Source organism: Puntigrus tetrazona, chromosome 2, assembly GCF_018831695.1.
Source record: "Puntigrus tetrazona isolate hp1 chromosome 2, ASM1883169v1, whole genome shotgun sequence".
Taxonomy (NCBI): domain Eukaryota; kingdom Metazoa; phylum Chordata; class Actinopteri; order Cypriniformes; family Cyprinidae; genus Puntigrus; species Puntigrus tetrazona.
Genome location: NC_056700.1, coordinates 9239262 through 9255044, shown reverse-complemented (window position 1 = coordinate 9255044; position 15783 = coordinate 9239262). Strand labels below are relative to the sequence as shown.

General features: G+C 37.1%; 2 protein-coding genes across 2 annotated transcripts; one reads left to right on the top strand and one right to left on the bottom strand.

The window, feature by feature from the left end:
* Positions 1-4075: 4075 nt before the first annotated feature.
* Positions 4076-6445, top strand: f3b (coagulation factor IIIb). The gene is given in 7 exon segments (XM_043221234.1): positions 4076-4248; positions 4507-4630; positions 4781-4921; positions 4923-4966; positions 5047-5222; positions 5308-5476; positions 6045-6445. Coding segments are annotated over 7 exon segments (858 nt in total). The 5' UTR covers positions 4076-4178; the 3' UTR covers positions 6179-6445.
* A 308-nt stretch (positions 6446-6753) lies between these two features.
* Positions 6754-15413, bottom strand: abcd3b (ATP-binding cassette, sub-family D (ALD), member 3b). The gene is made up of 24 exons (XM_043221226.1): positions 15395-15413; positions 15142-15312; positions 14904-14940; positions 14420-14518; positions 14236-14324; positions 13780-13849; positions 13370-13467; positions 12581-12704; positions 12428-12484; positions 12201-12343; positions 12042-12111; positions 11896-11965; positions 11253-11350; positions 10843-10934; positions 10615-10706; positions 10163-10232; positions 9923-9986; positions 9735-9812; positions 9583-9648; positions 9407-9496; positions 8185-8304; positions 7965-8069; positions 7715-7771; positions 6754-7615 (listed from the first exon to the last, which is right to left on the bottom strand). Exons 2-24 carry the CDS (start codon positions 15246-15248, stop codon positions 7538-7540), a joined length of 1974 nt encoding a protein of 657 aa, XP_043077161.1. The 5' UTR covers positions 15249-15312; positions 15395-15413; the 3' UTR covers positions 6754-7537.
* Between the last annotated feature and the right edge of the window lie 370 nt (positions 15414-15783).

Sequence of the window (15783 nt, the reverse complement as noted above, 5' to 3'; positions counted from 1 at the left end):
CTGAAGACATGTAGACTTCTCTGATTGTAACAAGTTACCAAATAGGGTATTAGTCAAGAGACTCAATTAAAGGAAAAGAATACTGTTCTGACATATTTATTTTTTCATTACTAAGCCTTTAAATGTAGAGTTAACTTGTCAAACAACCTAAATATTGTCCATCCATCTGTCAATCTTTTCACCCATCCAACCATCTTTCAGTCCATCCATCTATCCATCTGTCAGTCTTTTCATCCATCCATCCATGCACCTGTCAATCTTTTCCTCTATCCAACCATCCTTTCATCTTTCAATTCATCCCTCTATCCATATTTCGGTCCATTCATCTATCCATTTGCCAATCCTTCCATCGTCCACCTAGTCAGAACGTTCTGTTCTGACACATTATTTTTTTATCAATAATGATATGCAAATTCAACACAGCTTTTAAGTGGAAAGTACCTTAACAATTTTCAGAAATATGTAGCCCTCGCTGAACGAACTCACCCACATGCATTTTTTACATTCAGTTACTGGTAATACTCCAAATTCTAACACACTGAGATTTGTTTCTGTATTCAGTAACAGAAGAAATCAAACTATTTTTATCCAAGAACATTCTCTTTCTGCAGAACGAAAGACTCATTTGTTGAACCTATATTGGGTCGTGAGTTGGCCAAAGGCTTCACCTGTAAATTCATCACGGCACAATATTTTTCTCTGAACGGCTTCAGTCTTGCGGTGCAGCTTCGAGTCAGTTCTGACTCCGACGTAACATTGGTATTTTTGAGAAGTAGCTCCCCTCTAGTTTCGTAGAAAGCTGAACCGTATTTCTCTAAATTATTGCAAGAGTGTTATGGGAAGTTGTCAAAAAAACATTGCAGGCCTGATGTGGTTTATAAATCAATAGAAGCCATGTTTTTGTTTATTTATTTACAAACCCCTTTTTTTGGAGGCTTTTCTAATGACTATGAATCATTTGGCATGTGTTTATTTCTCTCCCTGCTTACGTGCTTTATTCTCCCATGATTTTAGTTAAGCAGAAAAATATAATGGAAATGTTGTCTGTACGGTACTATAGATATGCTGACGAAATTTCAGTAGGTGACACTGTTGTACAGAAGCACGCCGCAGCTCCATATACGGCCCATGACCAAAAATGGAAGTCAGACGGCCCGTGAAGGCTGGTATTCTAACTTCCTCCAAATAATTGAGGCCAGACATTGAGAACAGTATAGTCATGGAAATTGTACGCCACACGTCTGCCGCTCTTATATACCTTATTGCATCTCCAGGACCAGGGAAAAGAACTAAACGAAGTACAGTTCAAATACTGATTTAAAGAGGACTTGCTTAGTATACTCTCCCACCCAGTGATTAAATACTTTCTGTATTTAAGTCAAATGTGTTATTTGAAAATAGAATCAAAGCATTTGGTCGCACAAGTGATCTAAATTAGAATGAAATATAAGCATTTGAGATTAATACAGATTATAGGGACATCAGATATCTGCTGAAATTTCCCACAAGAAGAAAGATTTTAGTATTTTGGATATAAACAGTGCTTAAGGAGAGTCCAAATGGCTATTAACAGCAGCTGTAAAAACAAAGAATCCAAGATCACGAGGGAATTACAGGACCCCCTCTCCCCCCCAAACATAATTTCTAGCTTATATTGAAACTGAAAGCCACATTTATAACAATTTTATATTTGATGTAATTACATGATACATACTTTTGGTCAGGACGTGTGGTGCTAGAATTTTTGTTGTGTTAGGGTCATTCATTCATCCAGTCAGAAGCAAGGTTTCACTTTCACACAATGCAGACAGTCGTCATTGTTGAATTTGCTAACATTTTCTTTCTTTCTTTTTTTTTTCTTTGCTGTTTTAGCTGAATTGTATTATTGGGTCAGTTTCCTCCTTTTTAATGTGTTATCAAACAATTTGTAAAGCACCCTGTTATAAGGAACCGTTATTTCCATTATGTTAACAGTATAACCAACATCCGCAATAGTTGCATCATTCTGGCAGCGTCGTTCCCATCGTCTCTTCCACTGAAGACAAGAGTATTTAAAAATGCAGATTAAACTGATTCATTAGTGCTCACACATTCCAGGTTCCTATTTCATCCTTTATCTCCTGTGACTTTTATTAGATTGCTCGATAATTACGTAACTGAGGAAAAAACTGAATCGTTAAAAGAAAATGAGCACACATGTGACGAGATCGTGTCTGTGGTGTCACTGGGAGGAAACCTAGAGTTATGAAACTGAAAGTACGTTAGACTTGATGGTGTCAGCAAGCCGCTGATGGGAAAAGTTCACTTTATGTAAAGTTAGACGCATGCGCTAACGTTACTAATGTTCAAATAATTGACAGATTTTTCACATTTCATGACTTTTCAGTTTCATAAAATGTTATCATGTCAAAATATGCCTGTCTGGCCAATGTCTTTCTAGTGCGTGACTGTCAAGATGCCCCAATCTCATATATGTCACGCACATAGGTATGACTGGACTTCCACTTAAACTTGAATTAAGCGGTCACAGGAAGCTAATTGCAACATTACTCAAACCGTTTAAAATATTTCAGATGTTTATCACTTATAAATAAACAAATTGACATTAAAATTCAGGTCAACGGATGTAACCTCTTTACAAACAAATTAATCTCCTGTCATTTAGAACTGAGTTTACCTTTGTAGCCTCTTAACGATTAACAGAATAAATAATTGCGTAAGTATAAGAGTGTTATCATTATAATAGTACGCTGTTGGCAGCAGTAGAACATTTTACTGGTTATCATGCTTTGAACGGATGACTTTATTTGCCACAAGTGAGAATATATGACAGCAGAGACCTTTAGACAATAGCAGCCTTTTCTTATTTTAGGCAATAAAGCCTGTATTATTGAGGAGCAGAGGTTCATAAGGCTCTTAGTTGCAGCCAACATTGATGTCATCTGCCATTTGTTAATCCTTACTTTGCAGAACACATGATCTAAATTAATAGAGTTGCTAAATGTTTTATATCTGACTAATTATATACAAGTATTTATGTCAATCGAAGCCAGTTGCGCCATTTCCAAAAATAAAAGTCACCGGGGAGGTGCCTTTTTGAAAGGTACGTTTCTACCTAAAGTGGTACCTAAAAGGTACATTTTAGTACTTAAAGTGTACCTAATAGGTACAAAAGTGTACTATTGGAAAAGATACCACCCCAGTGACAGCTGTGCACATTGATTTCTGAGAGTGTACCTGCTTATCTGATCTTAAAATGGAAATGTTTTGAAAATAAGACCCACCCCCATAATACCTTTTTTGGATTTTGATTTGCTACAAGATCGCTTTCCTGGTAGTCGGGTGGTCCGACGGGGCTTAAGTCTTGTAAATTCAAGTGATTGGCCTAACACTAAAATAAATATTTGTAGTGGTTAGCTAGAAGGAGCGCCTCAGTTTTTTTCCACAAGCATATGATGTTCCCAGAATTATAATTTTGTTTGCTCGTATTGAACTCAAGTTCAGAGGCACATGAACAATTCAAGCACAGAACTGTGGTATACATAAATCATGATCGGCTGGTATGCTGGTAAGTTACCTAAGAATGAATCTTCTCCACAAGATGGCATGAAGGAGTGGAACATCTGACTGAAGGAAAAGCTTTTTAAGAAAACCTGTAGAAATTTAGAAATTATGATTATTTGTATAATGCATATAAAATAAATACAGGAAAAAAGTTTTGAAGTAGCATATATATATATATATATATATATATATATAAAAATGTCTAATCTTAATTCTCCTGCATAGTACAGTGTAACGTTATCTTAAAAACATAAGAAAGTATACGTTTAATAATAAAGTAATATGATTACTGCAAAAAACAGGAAAGCGCGTAGTCAATTGTCGTGCTTGGATTTGAAGATTATCTGCATTAAACCGGTACCCGGATAACCATATATGGTCAAAAGGTGTGCGCTACATGGGATGCCCAGCCAGTGACAAAACCCCAAAGTTAAGAAAAGGGCGGGGCGATGTTCGTGACTCATGAGCAGTCCGCTGTGGCTGGCAGCGCGAGGGCTGTAGCTCACACTATAAATGCAGGCGGCTGTTGGGAGATCTGACTGATAAACGCTCCTCAGAGGAATCAGTTGGATTAAATATTTGCGCCTAATTTGGGCTGTTTGTTATCGCAAGCGATGGAAAGCAAGGCTGTAATGTTTTCTGCACTTTTTCTCGTCTGTATTACGCTAGTAAACGGATCCCCAGGTAAGACTTCATGGAATTTTTTTTTAAAACCGTAAACTAATCCAAAAACTCACTGTTTACAGAAAATACTGTAGTGTAGGTCTGCATTATCCTATTGCACTGTACATTGCATGTAAGGTACGCAGTGCTATACTACAATTCGCCATGCCATAAAGCAGTTTTGTTGTATTTTATGGTTGGTTCGTAATGGAAACCACGAGAGCTGCATGTTTTTCACGGTGTATTTATTTGTTTGATTGTCCTCTGTGTCCCATTTAGCATCTTTGAAAGTGAGCAAGCTTACCAAAGCAAGAAATGTCACATGGTCATCTTACAATTTCAAAACAATCCTAACGTGGGGACCTAAACCTGTCAACTACACGTATACGGTTGAATTTTCAAGGCAAGTACACAAATATCTGGTTTAAACCTCACAGCTTTTTAGTCTTGCTCTGTATTGTTCACAATAACGTCAGTTTGTGAATCAAAATCAACACAAAGTAAAGTTGACATGCATTGATTGGAACCTAACTAACATGAATGTCCTCTGCAGAGTTGGGAAGGACAAACACAGAAACCCTCACTGCATTAGAAGCCCCGAGACCGAATGTGACCTGACTAATGAACTAGAACCGAAGGGGGTCTATTCTGCTGATGTCCTCTCTGAGTCTCTACAGGGGTCTGCCGACTACGTGATCCCCATTCACCAGATCAAAGACGTTCTGTCCCTATAACGACAGTAAGTGTCCCAAACGTGCTCCTCGCAGATTCCGACTTTTACTTAAAACGGTTGCTTTAACGCCTTTCTTTTTCGTGCAGCGATAATTGGAAGGCCCGATTTTAAGTTGAACGTGAACGAGAACAAGATCGTGCTGATCATACAAGACCCCATCACAGCTCTGCACAAAGATGGCAGATCTCTGAACATACGCGACGTCTTTAAGAAAAATCTCAAGTACACGATCACGTACAACAAAGCTGGAAGCACAGGAAAAGTAGGTCTGCAATCTATCGACGTCGTTGAAGATTTAAATGCCGCGCGTTTCTCATTTGAAAGCTTATTTAAATCTTTGTTTTCAGAAAACGCTGACCGTGGATGAGAGCAAAGCAGAGTTTAATAGTCTGGAGGAGGATCAGAGTTACTGCTTCAGCGTGGCGGCGTACATCCCCTCTCGTAAAGGAGAAAAGAGGGTCGGAGAATGGAGCCTGCCCAAGTGTTCACCACAGAAGCACAAGAACCTGATCGAGGGTAAGCTCATGTCAAACCTGAACTTGCATTTGACTTTTTATTAGGGTGTTATTTTGGAGAGAGGGGAAGGCGAAGAAGTGTTCCAAGTGATTCAACTTTCGCTCAAAGATTGAGCCGTCTAGAATTGCAGTGTTATGGAAAACAGAAGGGTTGTTAAGCATGAAGAGGCCGGTTCGGTTCACGGAGTAGAGCAGGGAGGATGACACGGCTATTACTCACACTGACCAGGGCAGACAGCTGTGCTGAAACGACTCCATTCAGGTTTTCGAGAACCTCCGGTTTCTGCACATGGAGTTTTTTTTTTTTTAAACTCGTAGCATTACAGCTTCAGTATCTATCCACTTCCATTCTATATAAATGAAACATCTTTTTTTTTTTTTTTTTTTCCATTTTAAATAGTTTAAAAACATTTAAGAGTTCCATTTAGTTTGTGAAACTTTTCTATACCGATTTATCAGATGCTGGTTTGCTGTCACACACCAAGTAGAATCCATTACAATGAAAGGACCGTTTGGGAGAAGATGATGATGATGATGATGATAATATAACATTCCTCTTTCTTTTCCAGAGTATGGACTGGCTGTGATCGGAGGAGCGGCGCTCATTATACTTGCTTTTGTAATTGCTGTAACCGTACTGATCGTGGTTTGCTGTAAACGAGCACGAAGACAAACACCGACGGCCAAGGAAACAGTAGTATAGGCATGAAGGAATACAACATTTCTGCTGTTTCGGGCTCAGAACGGGATGTACAGCTGGACTGTAACCGTTTTTGCGCCGAGTGAAACCTGGTTTCTATGAAACGCAAACACTACATGATATGTTGTACATATCAGATCTTTTTATTTTGGTTACGGATGAGTCAAACTGTATCTGTTTATTAAATGGCATTATTTATTGTTTTTTCCGAAATGTATTATTATTATTATTATTGGTAGTAGAAAAAATATTTTTAAGATTTACAAAATCTGTATTTTTTTTTTTTTTTTTGTTTGTTTTGCTTTTTAAATGTTTGGATATAAACGGCAAATAAATTATTTTACTTAACTGACTTATGCTTTTTATAAGGACCTGCACAATCAAAAATTAAGAATGTGCATTTTGAAGCAGAAATACCTTTTTGTTTTCCATTTTTAAACAAAAACCCCCTAATGGCCCTGAAAGCATGTTCAGATTGTGCAACATGATCTGAATGAAAAGGAACAGGGAGACACTCACTGGTGAAGGAGGAGTATTGCATTCTGGTCTCAGTATCTCACTCTTGTGGTAAGCGATGGTCAAGATATACTATTATTTATTTCTCTTTTTCTTCCATTTCAGGACTAAAACCTTACATTGAAAATAAAATGCAAATAATTGTGTATGTGTTCCAAAACCGTAACCCATCCCATATTTCAGCTCCTATAAAACGAATAATGGAAGAAAAACAAATTGACATTAAAATGTAGAATTTCTTTGCTTTTAAAATCTCACACAAGATATTTCATTGTGCGTTCTGCAATTCAGTAAAATGAATAAAACCGGTCTTTAAAGGCACAATGTATCCAGTAGGTTCTCAAACATATTAGGCTTCAATATTTCATATAGACAGCTCTTTACACTTAAATACAGTTTCCATATTACTGTAATTATACCAGTGTCATGCAACAACGTTACAGTTTCAAAACACAAATCATCACAACAAAAACATGATTTTCATATTTTATACAAATGCTTGATTTTTAAAAGGGATAACAAACCCAGTTTCGTTCCTTACAAAAATCTATTTAATATAATGCACAGTAACCTCTCCCTGAGAGATATTTATCCACAGAGTTACAATCCTTTCCCTCAGAGGAAGAAAAGCCGTTCCGTTAAACAACGTCTTATAAAGAGTTATGAATTCTGAATAGGTGCACAATAATATTGCTTCCGACCCGCATTCAGTCCCAACAGGCCTCATGAATGAGTTTGAACTTCTGTGTAAAATCATTCCTGCACAAACGTTCACAAGCAGCGATTTAAGAATATTATTACAAATGATTGGCTCATGAATGAGGCCAAAGGTCATTATCATGATTATTACGATCCGAACTCCACCGTTTCCTTCGTGATGGGTTTGAACTCGTAGTTTCCTCTTCCGTCCATGTGCAAGTAATACTGCGGTACAGAGATGAAAAGAGTTTAAACACTTAAGCGCTTGAGGTTTTCTAAAGCGTCCTGCCTATTGTACGATCAGAGACGAGGTCGAGCTGTTACCTCATGGTGCTTCCATAGTGATTTCCTGTGGGAGACCGTGAACAGCGTGATGCCAGCCTGAAAAGAGGAAACGGATGATTCCAGCTGAGCTCAGGGAGACGGATGTTTCTAAAGCAAACTCCCACAGGAGCAACACATTCATTCCTTGACAGAAAACGAGCACCTTCTCTAGCCGTATGCTGCGAGCATTGGCTTCTTTCACACTGACATTTTTGCATTCATTGTGCATAAAAAGACGACATCCTTCTACCTTCCGACAGTGTCTGTAGATGAAGTCCTCCACATCCACACTCACAGCACTGGTGCACTCGTCCAGAATAGCGAACTGGGGCTTGTGGTAAAACAGACGAGCCATCTGTGCAATTGAATACAGAAAATGTGGACTTTTGGGGTATGATACAGGCTACGTTAATATCTGTCTCACGCTAAAGAGAGAACGATTTGAAAAAAATGCAAAGATCAGAGCCTACAGCCATCCTTTGCTTCTCTCCTCCGCTGAGGACATCCATCCAGTCCTGCACACTGTCCCAGCTGCCCTCTCTCTCCAGGATATGTCCCAGCTGGACATTGTCCAGATATTCCTTCAGCACCTGACCACAAGTACACGCTATAATAATAGTAATACTGTAAGCACATTTCTTAAAGGGGCAGTTTACCCAAAAATGTTCTTCTGTGAAATACAAAAGATTATTCAATTACATTTTCAGTTGATTGTATAGAGCTTTTTATGATATAAATCAACACAAAGAAGCTTTACAGGAAATTATGTTTTTTACAATATATTTATATTTATATTTATATTCAGATCATTTAGCTTTGTCGGGCTCCAAAAAGGGAAAAAAGAGCATCATACAAACAGTCTATGTGATTTTTGCATATGATAGCATTCCAGAATTGGGGTATAGCCCATATTGGATAAATTTGACACTTTTTCCCCTTCAAGCTAACTTTTATTTTTGTTATAATACTGTTTTAAAGGGATAGTTTAATCCACTAAAGCCTGGTAATAAAAAAATTGACATTACAAAAAGATTTGCAATTTCAATAATTTTTTAAAAATCAGGATTTTCTTTGTGTATTCCAATTAATCTAAATAAAACTGCAGTTTGATTATTGTTATTATGATTAAAAAAACTTTTTAATTTTAAAGCAATAAAACTATTTTCTTTTTGTAAATAAACTCTTCAGATTATAAAATAATTAAAATATAAAATATATCAAATAATTTATATCAATTAAGTCTGAATAAACATCCACGCTTTATATGATGAACAGATGTAACATAGGCATCTATTCACATGTTACAATTGAATAATATTTGCACATTCAGAAAGCTCATCAAATTTGGTCACGCATCATTCTTTTCGTGACTTTTTTTGGATTGTTGGTCAATGTTTATATGTGAGTGAAAGCCTAAATTAAATGTGTTCATCATATATGATATCCCTTCATTGAAAAGACTAGGATGACGTTCAATTTATATTTATTTCTTTTTCAATAGTTTTAAGAACTTTCTGAAGCATTAAGCAAAGTTTTTGTGGAATGGACTTTCAGTAAAAGAGCCTAAATCCTTTTGTTAAAGATATCTTCATCTGCGTTTGGATGAATATAGGTCTTATGGGTAGAGAATGACAGAATTTTCATTTTTGAATGTACTACCCCTTTATAACATTACATATTTTTGAAGCTCACCCGATCAGACGTTCCTTTCTTCTTTTGTTCTTCATGTGTGTCGGGATAAATCACCTGATCTCTAAGGGAACCCAGTGTCATATAGGGCCTCTGAAGAAAAGCCAACAAATTAGGGAAGAGAACATTTTGACATTTAACCGGCCTGCCATGAAAGCCCTCGGCGTGAACAGGCCCACCTGAGGAACATAGAAGAGTTTCCCTCTCTCTGGTTTTGTGAGTTGTCCTCCACACAGAGGCCACAGCTGAAGTAAAGAGACAACGTGAACAAAAAAAAACAAAACACGGAGGTTTCTAAAACCACACATTTCTGCTGAAGAAAAGCACTGACCTCTCCCAGCACTCTGAAGAGTGAACTCTTTCCGCATCCGTTGGGCCCGCAGACCAACACGTTTGTCCCAGAAGACACCTTTATATAAGAAGGCAAGGTGGTAATTACCAAAACCAGATTACTAAACCCTGTTTTACAAGATAAAAAACAAGTTTAGACCGTGAAAAGTTTATTTATGGAGCACTAACCTCAAAAGACAAGTCATGAATAAGGACGTCTCCATTGGGCGTCGCTAAAGGTATGTGTTCAAACCTGTGGATGAAAAGATGCAGCTTAATTTAACACTGATGATACGCTGGGTTAGACACGGTGTCTACGTTTAGAGAAATACAAAAACAGACTTTGGGAATTGAGGATTACGTGAAGGCGTAAATGTTAAGAAGCTAACTATGATGGCTTGGTTGATGTTCGTTTAGTGTGCAGCTTACTTGATAATGTTGTCAGTGATGATGATTTCACCTCTCCCGGGGGTGAGAGGGATTTTCTCTACTGAATCATCTGTGAAAAGAAATCGCAGAAAAAAAGGACAGAATATAGATATATACATCATATTAGAATATTTATAAAAGATCATGTGACACTGAAGACTGAAGTAGTAACTGCCGATAATTCAGCTGCTATTACAGAAATAATTTTATTCTAAAACAGATTAAAACAAAAAGCTGTTATTTGCAAATACATATATATATATATATATATATATATATATATATATATATATATGCTATAAATTGCAATTATTTCTCACATTATCACATAAATGCAGCCTAAGAGGCTTCTTATCAAGCAGCATTTAAATGCTTTTAGTTTTACTTCATGGAGACATCACAAATTTATGCTTAAAAACACAAAAAAACATATTTCAAACAATAATCCAGACCTTTGAGTCTCTGTGTTACCATGGTCCGTTCATATCTGCCTGAGTTCAGCTCCCTAAGCACTTCCTGAATTTCTGTGATCCGCGCAGTGAACCTAATGAATGGATTCAGACTCCGGATAAACATACATTTACTCGAGCAGATGAAAGACAGACAGCAGGTGAGCACTGATAAGGGCAGAGATAATGGACGAGCAAGAGAAAAATGCGAAGAATGAATGTAGCACTCACCCGGACAGTCTGGTCATCTCTCTGCCGGCCAGGACGATCCTTCCCAGGGCCTGTGCCAAACTCATCAACATCCGCCCACTCTGGTAGTAGTCCTGCGGCGTAATACAAACACAAGACCTTCTATCTACTGAGCAAACATTTATCTAAGGTAATCATTATTGACCCAATAAAGCAATTTACAAAGCCAGTGATGACAATCAAATCAAATTAAGAGATCAAGGGTCAGTAATTAAAAGTGAAATATTATCTGACAGTAAAGAATAAACAGTAGCATATTGCCAGTGTATAGTGAAAGTGATTAGTGCAATTTAAACCGGTACCATAAAACATATTAGGTAGTGCCTTCTGAAAATAAAATAAAATAAATCAGCTTTGTTAAACAATTTCTGAACGTGTTCACGCATACTCACTTCCAGTCGTTCAGAGTACGTACTGTTCACATGTCTCTGGTTTGTGAGGTCCAGGAAGGGCCGGCTAATAACCAGGTAGCCCACCACCATTGCTATGTCTGGAGAATCAGAAAAAATGTTTTTCCAGAGGAAAAAACACTGGGGCATATGCAACATATGCAAGGCGCATGTTTCCAGACAAAGTGCGATACGCGGTTAACGAATCACAATACACTGAACCAGCTAACCAGTGTTTAAACAGGGCTAGTTCGCTCAAAAGTGAAATTCTGTCATTAATTACTCACCCTCATGACGTTCCAAACCTGTATGAATTTTGTTCATCTTCGCAACACAAATTAAGATATTTTTATGAAATCTAAAAGAGATCCCTGATCAAAGCACAGAAACATAATAAGGATATCATTAAACCAGTCCACGTGACACAAGCTGCTCAACGGTAACGTTATGATGCTACGACAACAATAACTTTATTATAAGTTACTGTCTATGGTCAGAAAGCTTCAATATTTCATAAAAATATATTAATTTCGGTTTGGAATGACGTGAGTAAGGAATGACAGAATTAGAATTTTGGGGTGAACTATGCCTTTAAGGTCAAATGCGCTTCTGCTGCCATCTACGATAGTTGTCCATATCTACTTACATTTGGCTATGATGCTGTCCACGACACCCATTGAGAAACGAAAGTGTATGAAGCGACTCATGTGGTCCACCTATAAAACAAAAAGTCTGAAACCTTCGCCTTCGAGTAAGTTAAATGGGAACCGACCTATTTTTAATTGTCTTTACCAGTTTCTGGAATGTGCCGTTGATCGTTTGCTTTTCTCTCCTGTTTCCGTTGTAGAATGCAATCTCCTCGCTGAAACAGTATGCAAAAATCGCTGCGTCTTTCATAAAATTCCTCAGGAGACAAACAGCCGGGGCAAAGAGATGCGGTCCCATACACACCTGTTAGTGATGAGGCGAGAGTTGACGTATCTGTACTCCCCCTCGTACCTCTGCTCTGTTACGGTCATCTTTCCAATCGGCCTGCGCAGCCTCGTAAGGAGCAGACCAGAAAACACCAGATAGCTCAGCAAACTAGCTGGACCCTGCAAAACATCAGGTTTCAAACCTAACGCTACAGAGACCGGGGTGCTGAATTAGCTGGCGATGGCTACAAAGCGGATACTTACAAGAGATCCGATGGCTGTGTTCAGCTTGCAGATGTAGATCAATATGTCTAGTAGAGGCTGCAGGAAAAGGGAAAAGAAGCGAACAGGCTCAAACTGATGACATCCTAACATACGGTTCAGAGTGACTTGCCTTTTTCACTTTTTCGTCATTACCTTGCTGACGTTGGAATAGAGGTCAACCACACTGTTACAGAATTTCTCTACATCTTGAGTTATCAGCTGGTCTGGGTTGGCGATACGGTTGTCCAGGTTGCCAATTTGATAGTACGTGAACCCCCTTAGCGGAAGAGAGAACAACCCATGGGATGATGAAATGGAAATTAAATCAGAAATACAGTAAGAATTTACTGAATTATAACTTACTGACTAAAGAAATAGATACATAGGTAATAACGGCTTTCCAGAAAATGCATAATGTAATGATAGGCTACTATAGAATTCAGGCACCTAAACTGGCAATAAAAATACTTTAAAATAATGTTTTAATGAATGCATAATAACACATTATTAAAATCAACAGGTGTAACTGCATTAGCATATTTGCTAGAACTGAGCTAACAACAATACACAAAAACCTTTTCGGTATAAGAAAAAAAAGGTTATCATATATTTTTAGTAAAACACTTATTTTCTATATCATAATAATACCGCGATACTGTGTGCTTCAACAATCACGTAAATGTGACATGGTCATATTAACTAAATTTCTAAAAACTAAAAAAAATAAGTTTTATTACCTAAATATAAATCTCACTGCTATCAGAAACATGCTGGATTATAGAATAACTATGGTTCGTATGGTTATTAACTTATAGCAGATAATCATTTGAATAAATTAAGCAACGTTTATTGAATCTTGCGCAATTACAGAAAAAAGCTCGCATCCAATAGAAACATGATGCACTGGATTAAAGCATCATTGTGTTGATGAATATGACTTACGTCAAGTAGTCATTGTAAAGTTGATTGGTCAGTCTCACTCTGAAACACAGCTTCAGTTTGTTGAGTCCCAGTTTTAACAAGTTATTTACTAGAGATATCTGATGTGTAGCAAACACAAAACAAATAGGCTTTTAAATAAACATGTATGAAAAGTGAAGTTTCCTACAACTGCTGAAAAACAATGGTTAGCAAAATGTTACCTTTAAATAATGCAGAATTATTGTATACTAGCTATATTTTACAACAAATTAACAGGCCTGTTATGACAGCTTTATTAATATTATGACATGATTCCTTTTTAATACTGAGAATTAAGCATTATATTATTAAATTAAATATATGCATAATGCTTTGCCAACCAGCTTGTAAAATAGGACACAGTAACCCTGTACAAAGTTTAGACCACTTACAAAAGGCATGACTGTGATAAAGTTGACCAAGTATCTTTTGAACGAGGTTGTCGAACGTCCAATAATTGCACTGCAATTTCACACACACGCACGCACACACACACACACGCACACACACACACATTGATTAACAGTTATTTTGTGCTTGTAGTCTACACACAGTACAAGAAAAACAGGACAGACGGCATTTAGGTGATCTGGCATGTTCTGCTGACAATGACACCCAGAGGAAATCAAGCCACTGAGAAATGCGCTACAATAGATAAACAACAGGTATAGGAAAAGGGGAATCCTAGAAACTTTCATAACTTTGAAGATCATATCAGATGCATACAATGTGCTTGCATATACACACCCCCAAATATCAAGGAATTATATGAGAAGTATGCACGACAGAAGAGACTGTACTCTTACAGCAACTGGTAAATGTGATCAAAGATATAGCATCTTGAATACCTCTCGATCATGGTCCCATTATGTATCATCCAGACGTCACAGTAGGTTCTGGCCATGAGCATGACAGCGATGAGAAGCAAATATCCGGACTGGGGAGAGAAAACGAACAAAAAATATATAGCTATTTATATTCAGTCTAGATTAAATAGCCGGTGGAAATAAAGAAGTGGAAACGTACACTTACCTCTTTGCAAATGGTCTGTGGCAACAGGATTTTGATGATATGACAAATGCGCTTGAAGAACACCTTGTCCACCGCAGCCTTGTCTGTCTTTCTATCCTTCTGAAAATGTAAAAAAAAAAAAATTATATACACACACACACACACACATATACATACACACATATATATATATATATATATATATATATATATATATATATATATATATATATATATATATATAGGCTATATGAGGAGAAATGCTAAAATTAGCATTTTTATCAGGCTCCCTATATTTATATTATTTTTAATTGCATAGAAAAGGACCTATACATTGCCATTAGATATGTACATTGTGTAAAATTATTAAACCTAAACATAGATGCCTGATAAAAATGCTTTTAGATCAAAATTTAATACATATGTACATACATATACACACACACGCGCATGCATACATACATATGTTCACAAATACTCCTATGTGTATATAGAATATACTTACAGCATTGTCCAACAATGGTTTTGGCGTCCCTTTCTCTCTAGAAATGAACACACGGGTACACAGAAAACAACAAGCTTTGAAATCAATCCCATTAAGTTTCTATGAAACTCGTTTCCAGAAGCACGTTAACGTATGAATAAATGGATGCGTCCCTTGTCAATGATATTTCAATGTCGAAGAGGTTATACAGTACACGGGGTAAAAAAATGTCTACAGGCATAAGAAGCAATGATCTTACCCATTGGTTTCCGAAGACAGTCTTTGTTTCAATACATACAAGGCGAAAAGCAAAGCACCTGCGATAGAGGAATTGCCGGCTGTCAGATACTTACTAACAGCCGCCATGTTCAATATGAAACCGATCAGGAAGCGACGGCGGCCAATGAAGGACCCACGCGGCGGATTCCTCCTGTTTTTTTCAGAGCACGACTGTTAACGGGGAGTTTCTATACGTCTATGCCAAAGATCATACGAACACACATGAAACGCACCTTAGAAACAACACACACGGATGTAAATGTACAGGTAATAAAACTTTTGGCCGCAAGGTGTCGGCAGAGTCACGTCTTTCTTCAAAGGCGCTATCACTTTTTTTATTATATTTTATTTTGATACGTGTTGAGTTGAGAGTGTTGAATACTCATTAATCTGAATAAGCTTTATATTTAATTCCATCTATTCCAGTTATGCCCTATATCTGTCCAAATGAACTGTTGGTCTTGTTTATTAAATTATATTGCTAATATCATATCGATTTATTTTCAACAGTACGTCCACAGTTTAATATGAAAATATGTTTTATTATGTGACAGTCTGCGTTAAGTATATATATTTATTACCAAGTTGTATATTTTTTACTGTCTACTATACTTGCCAATCT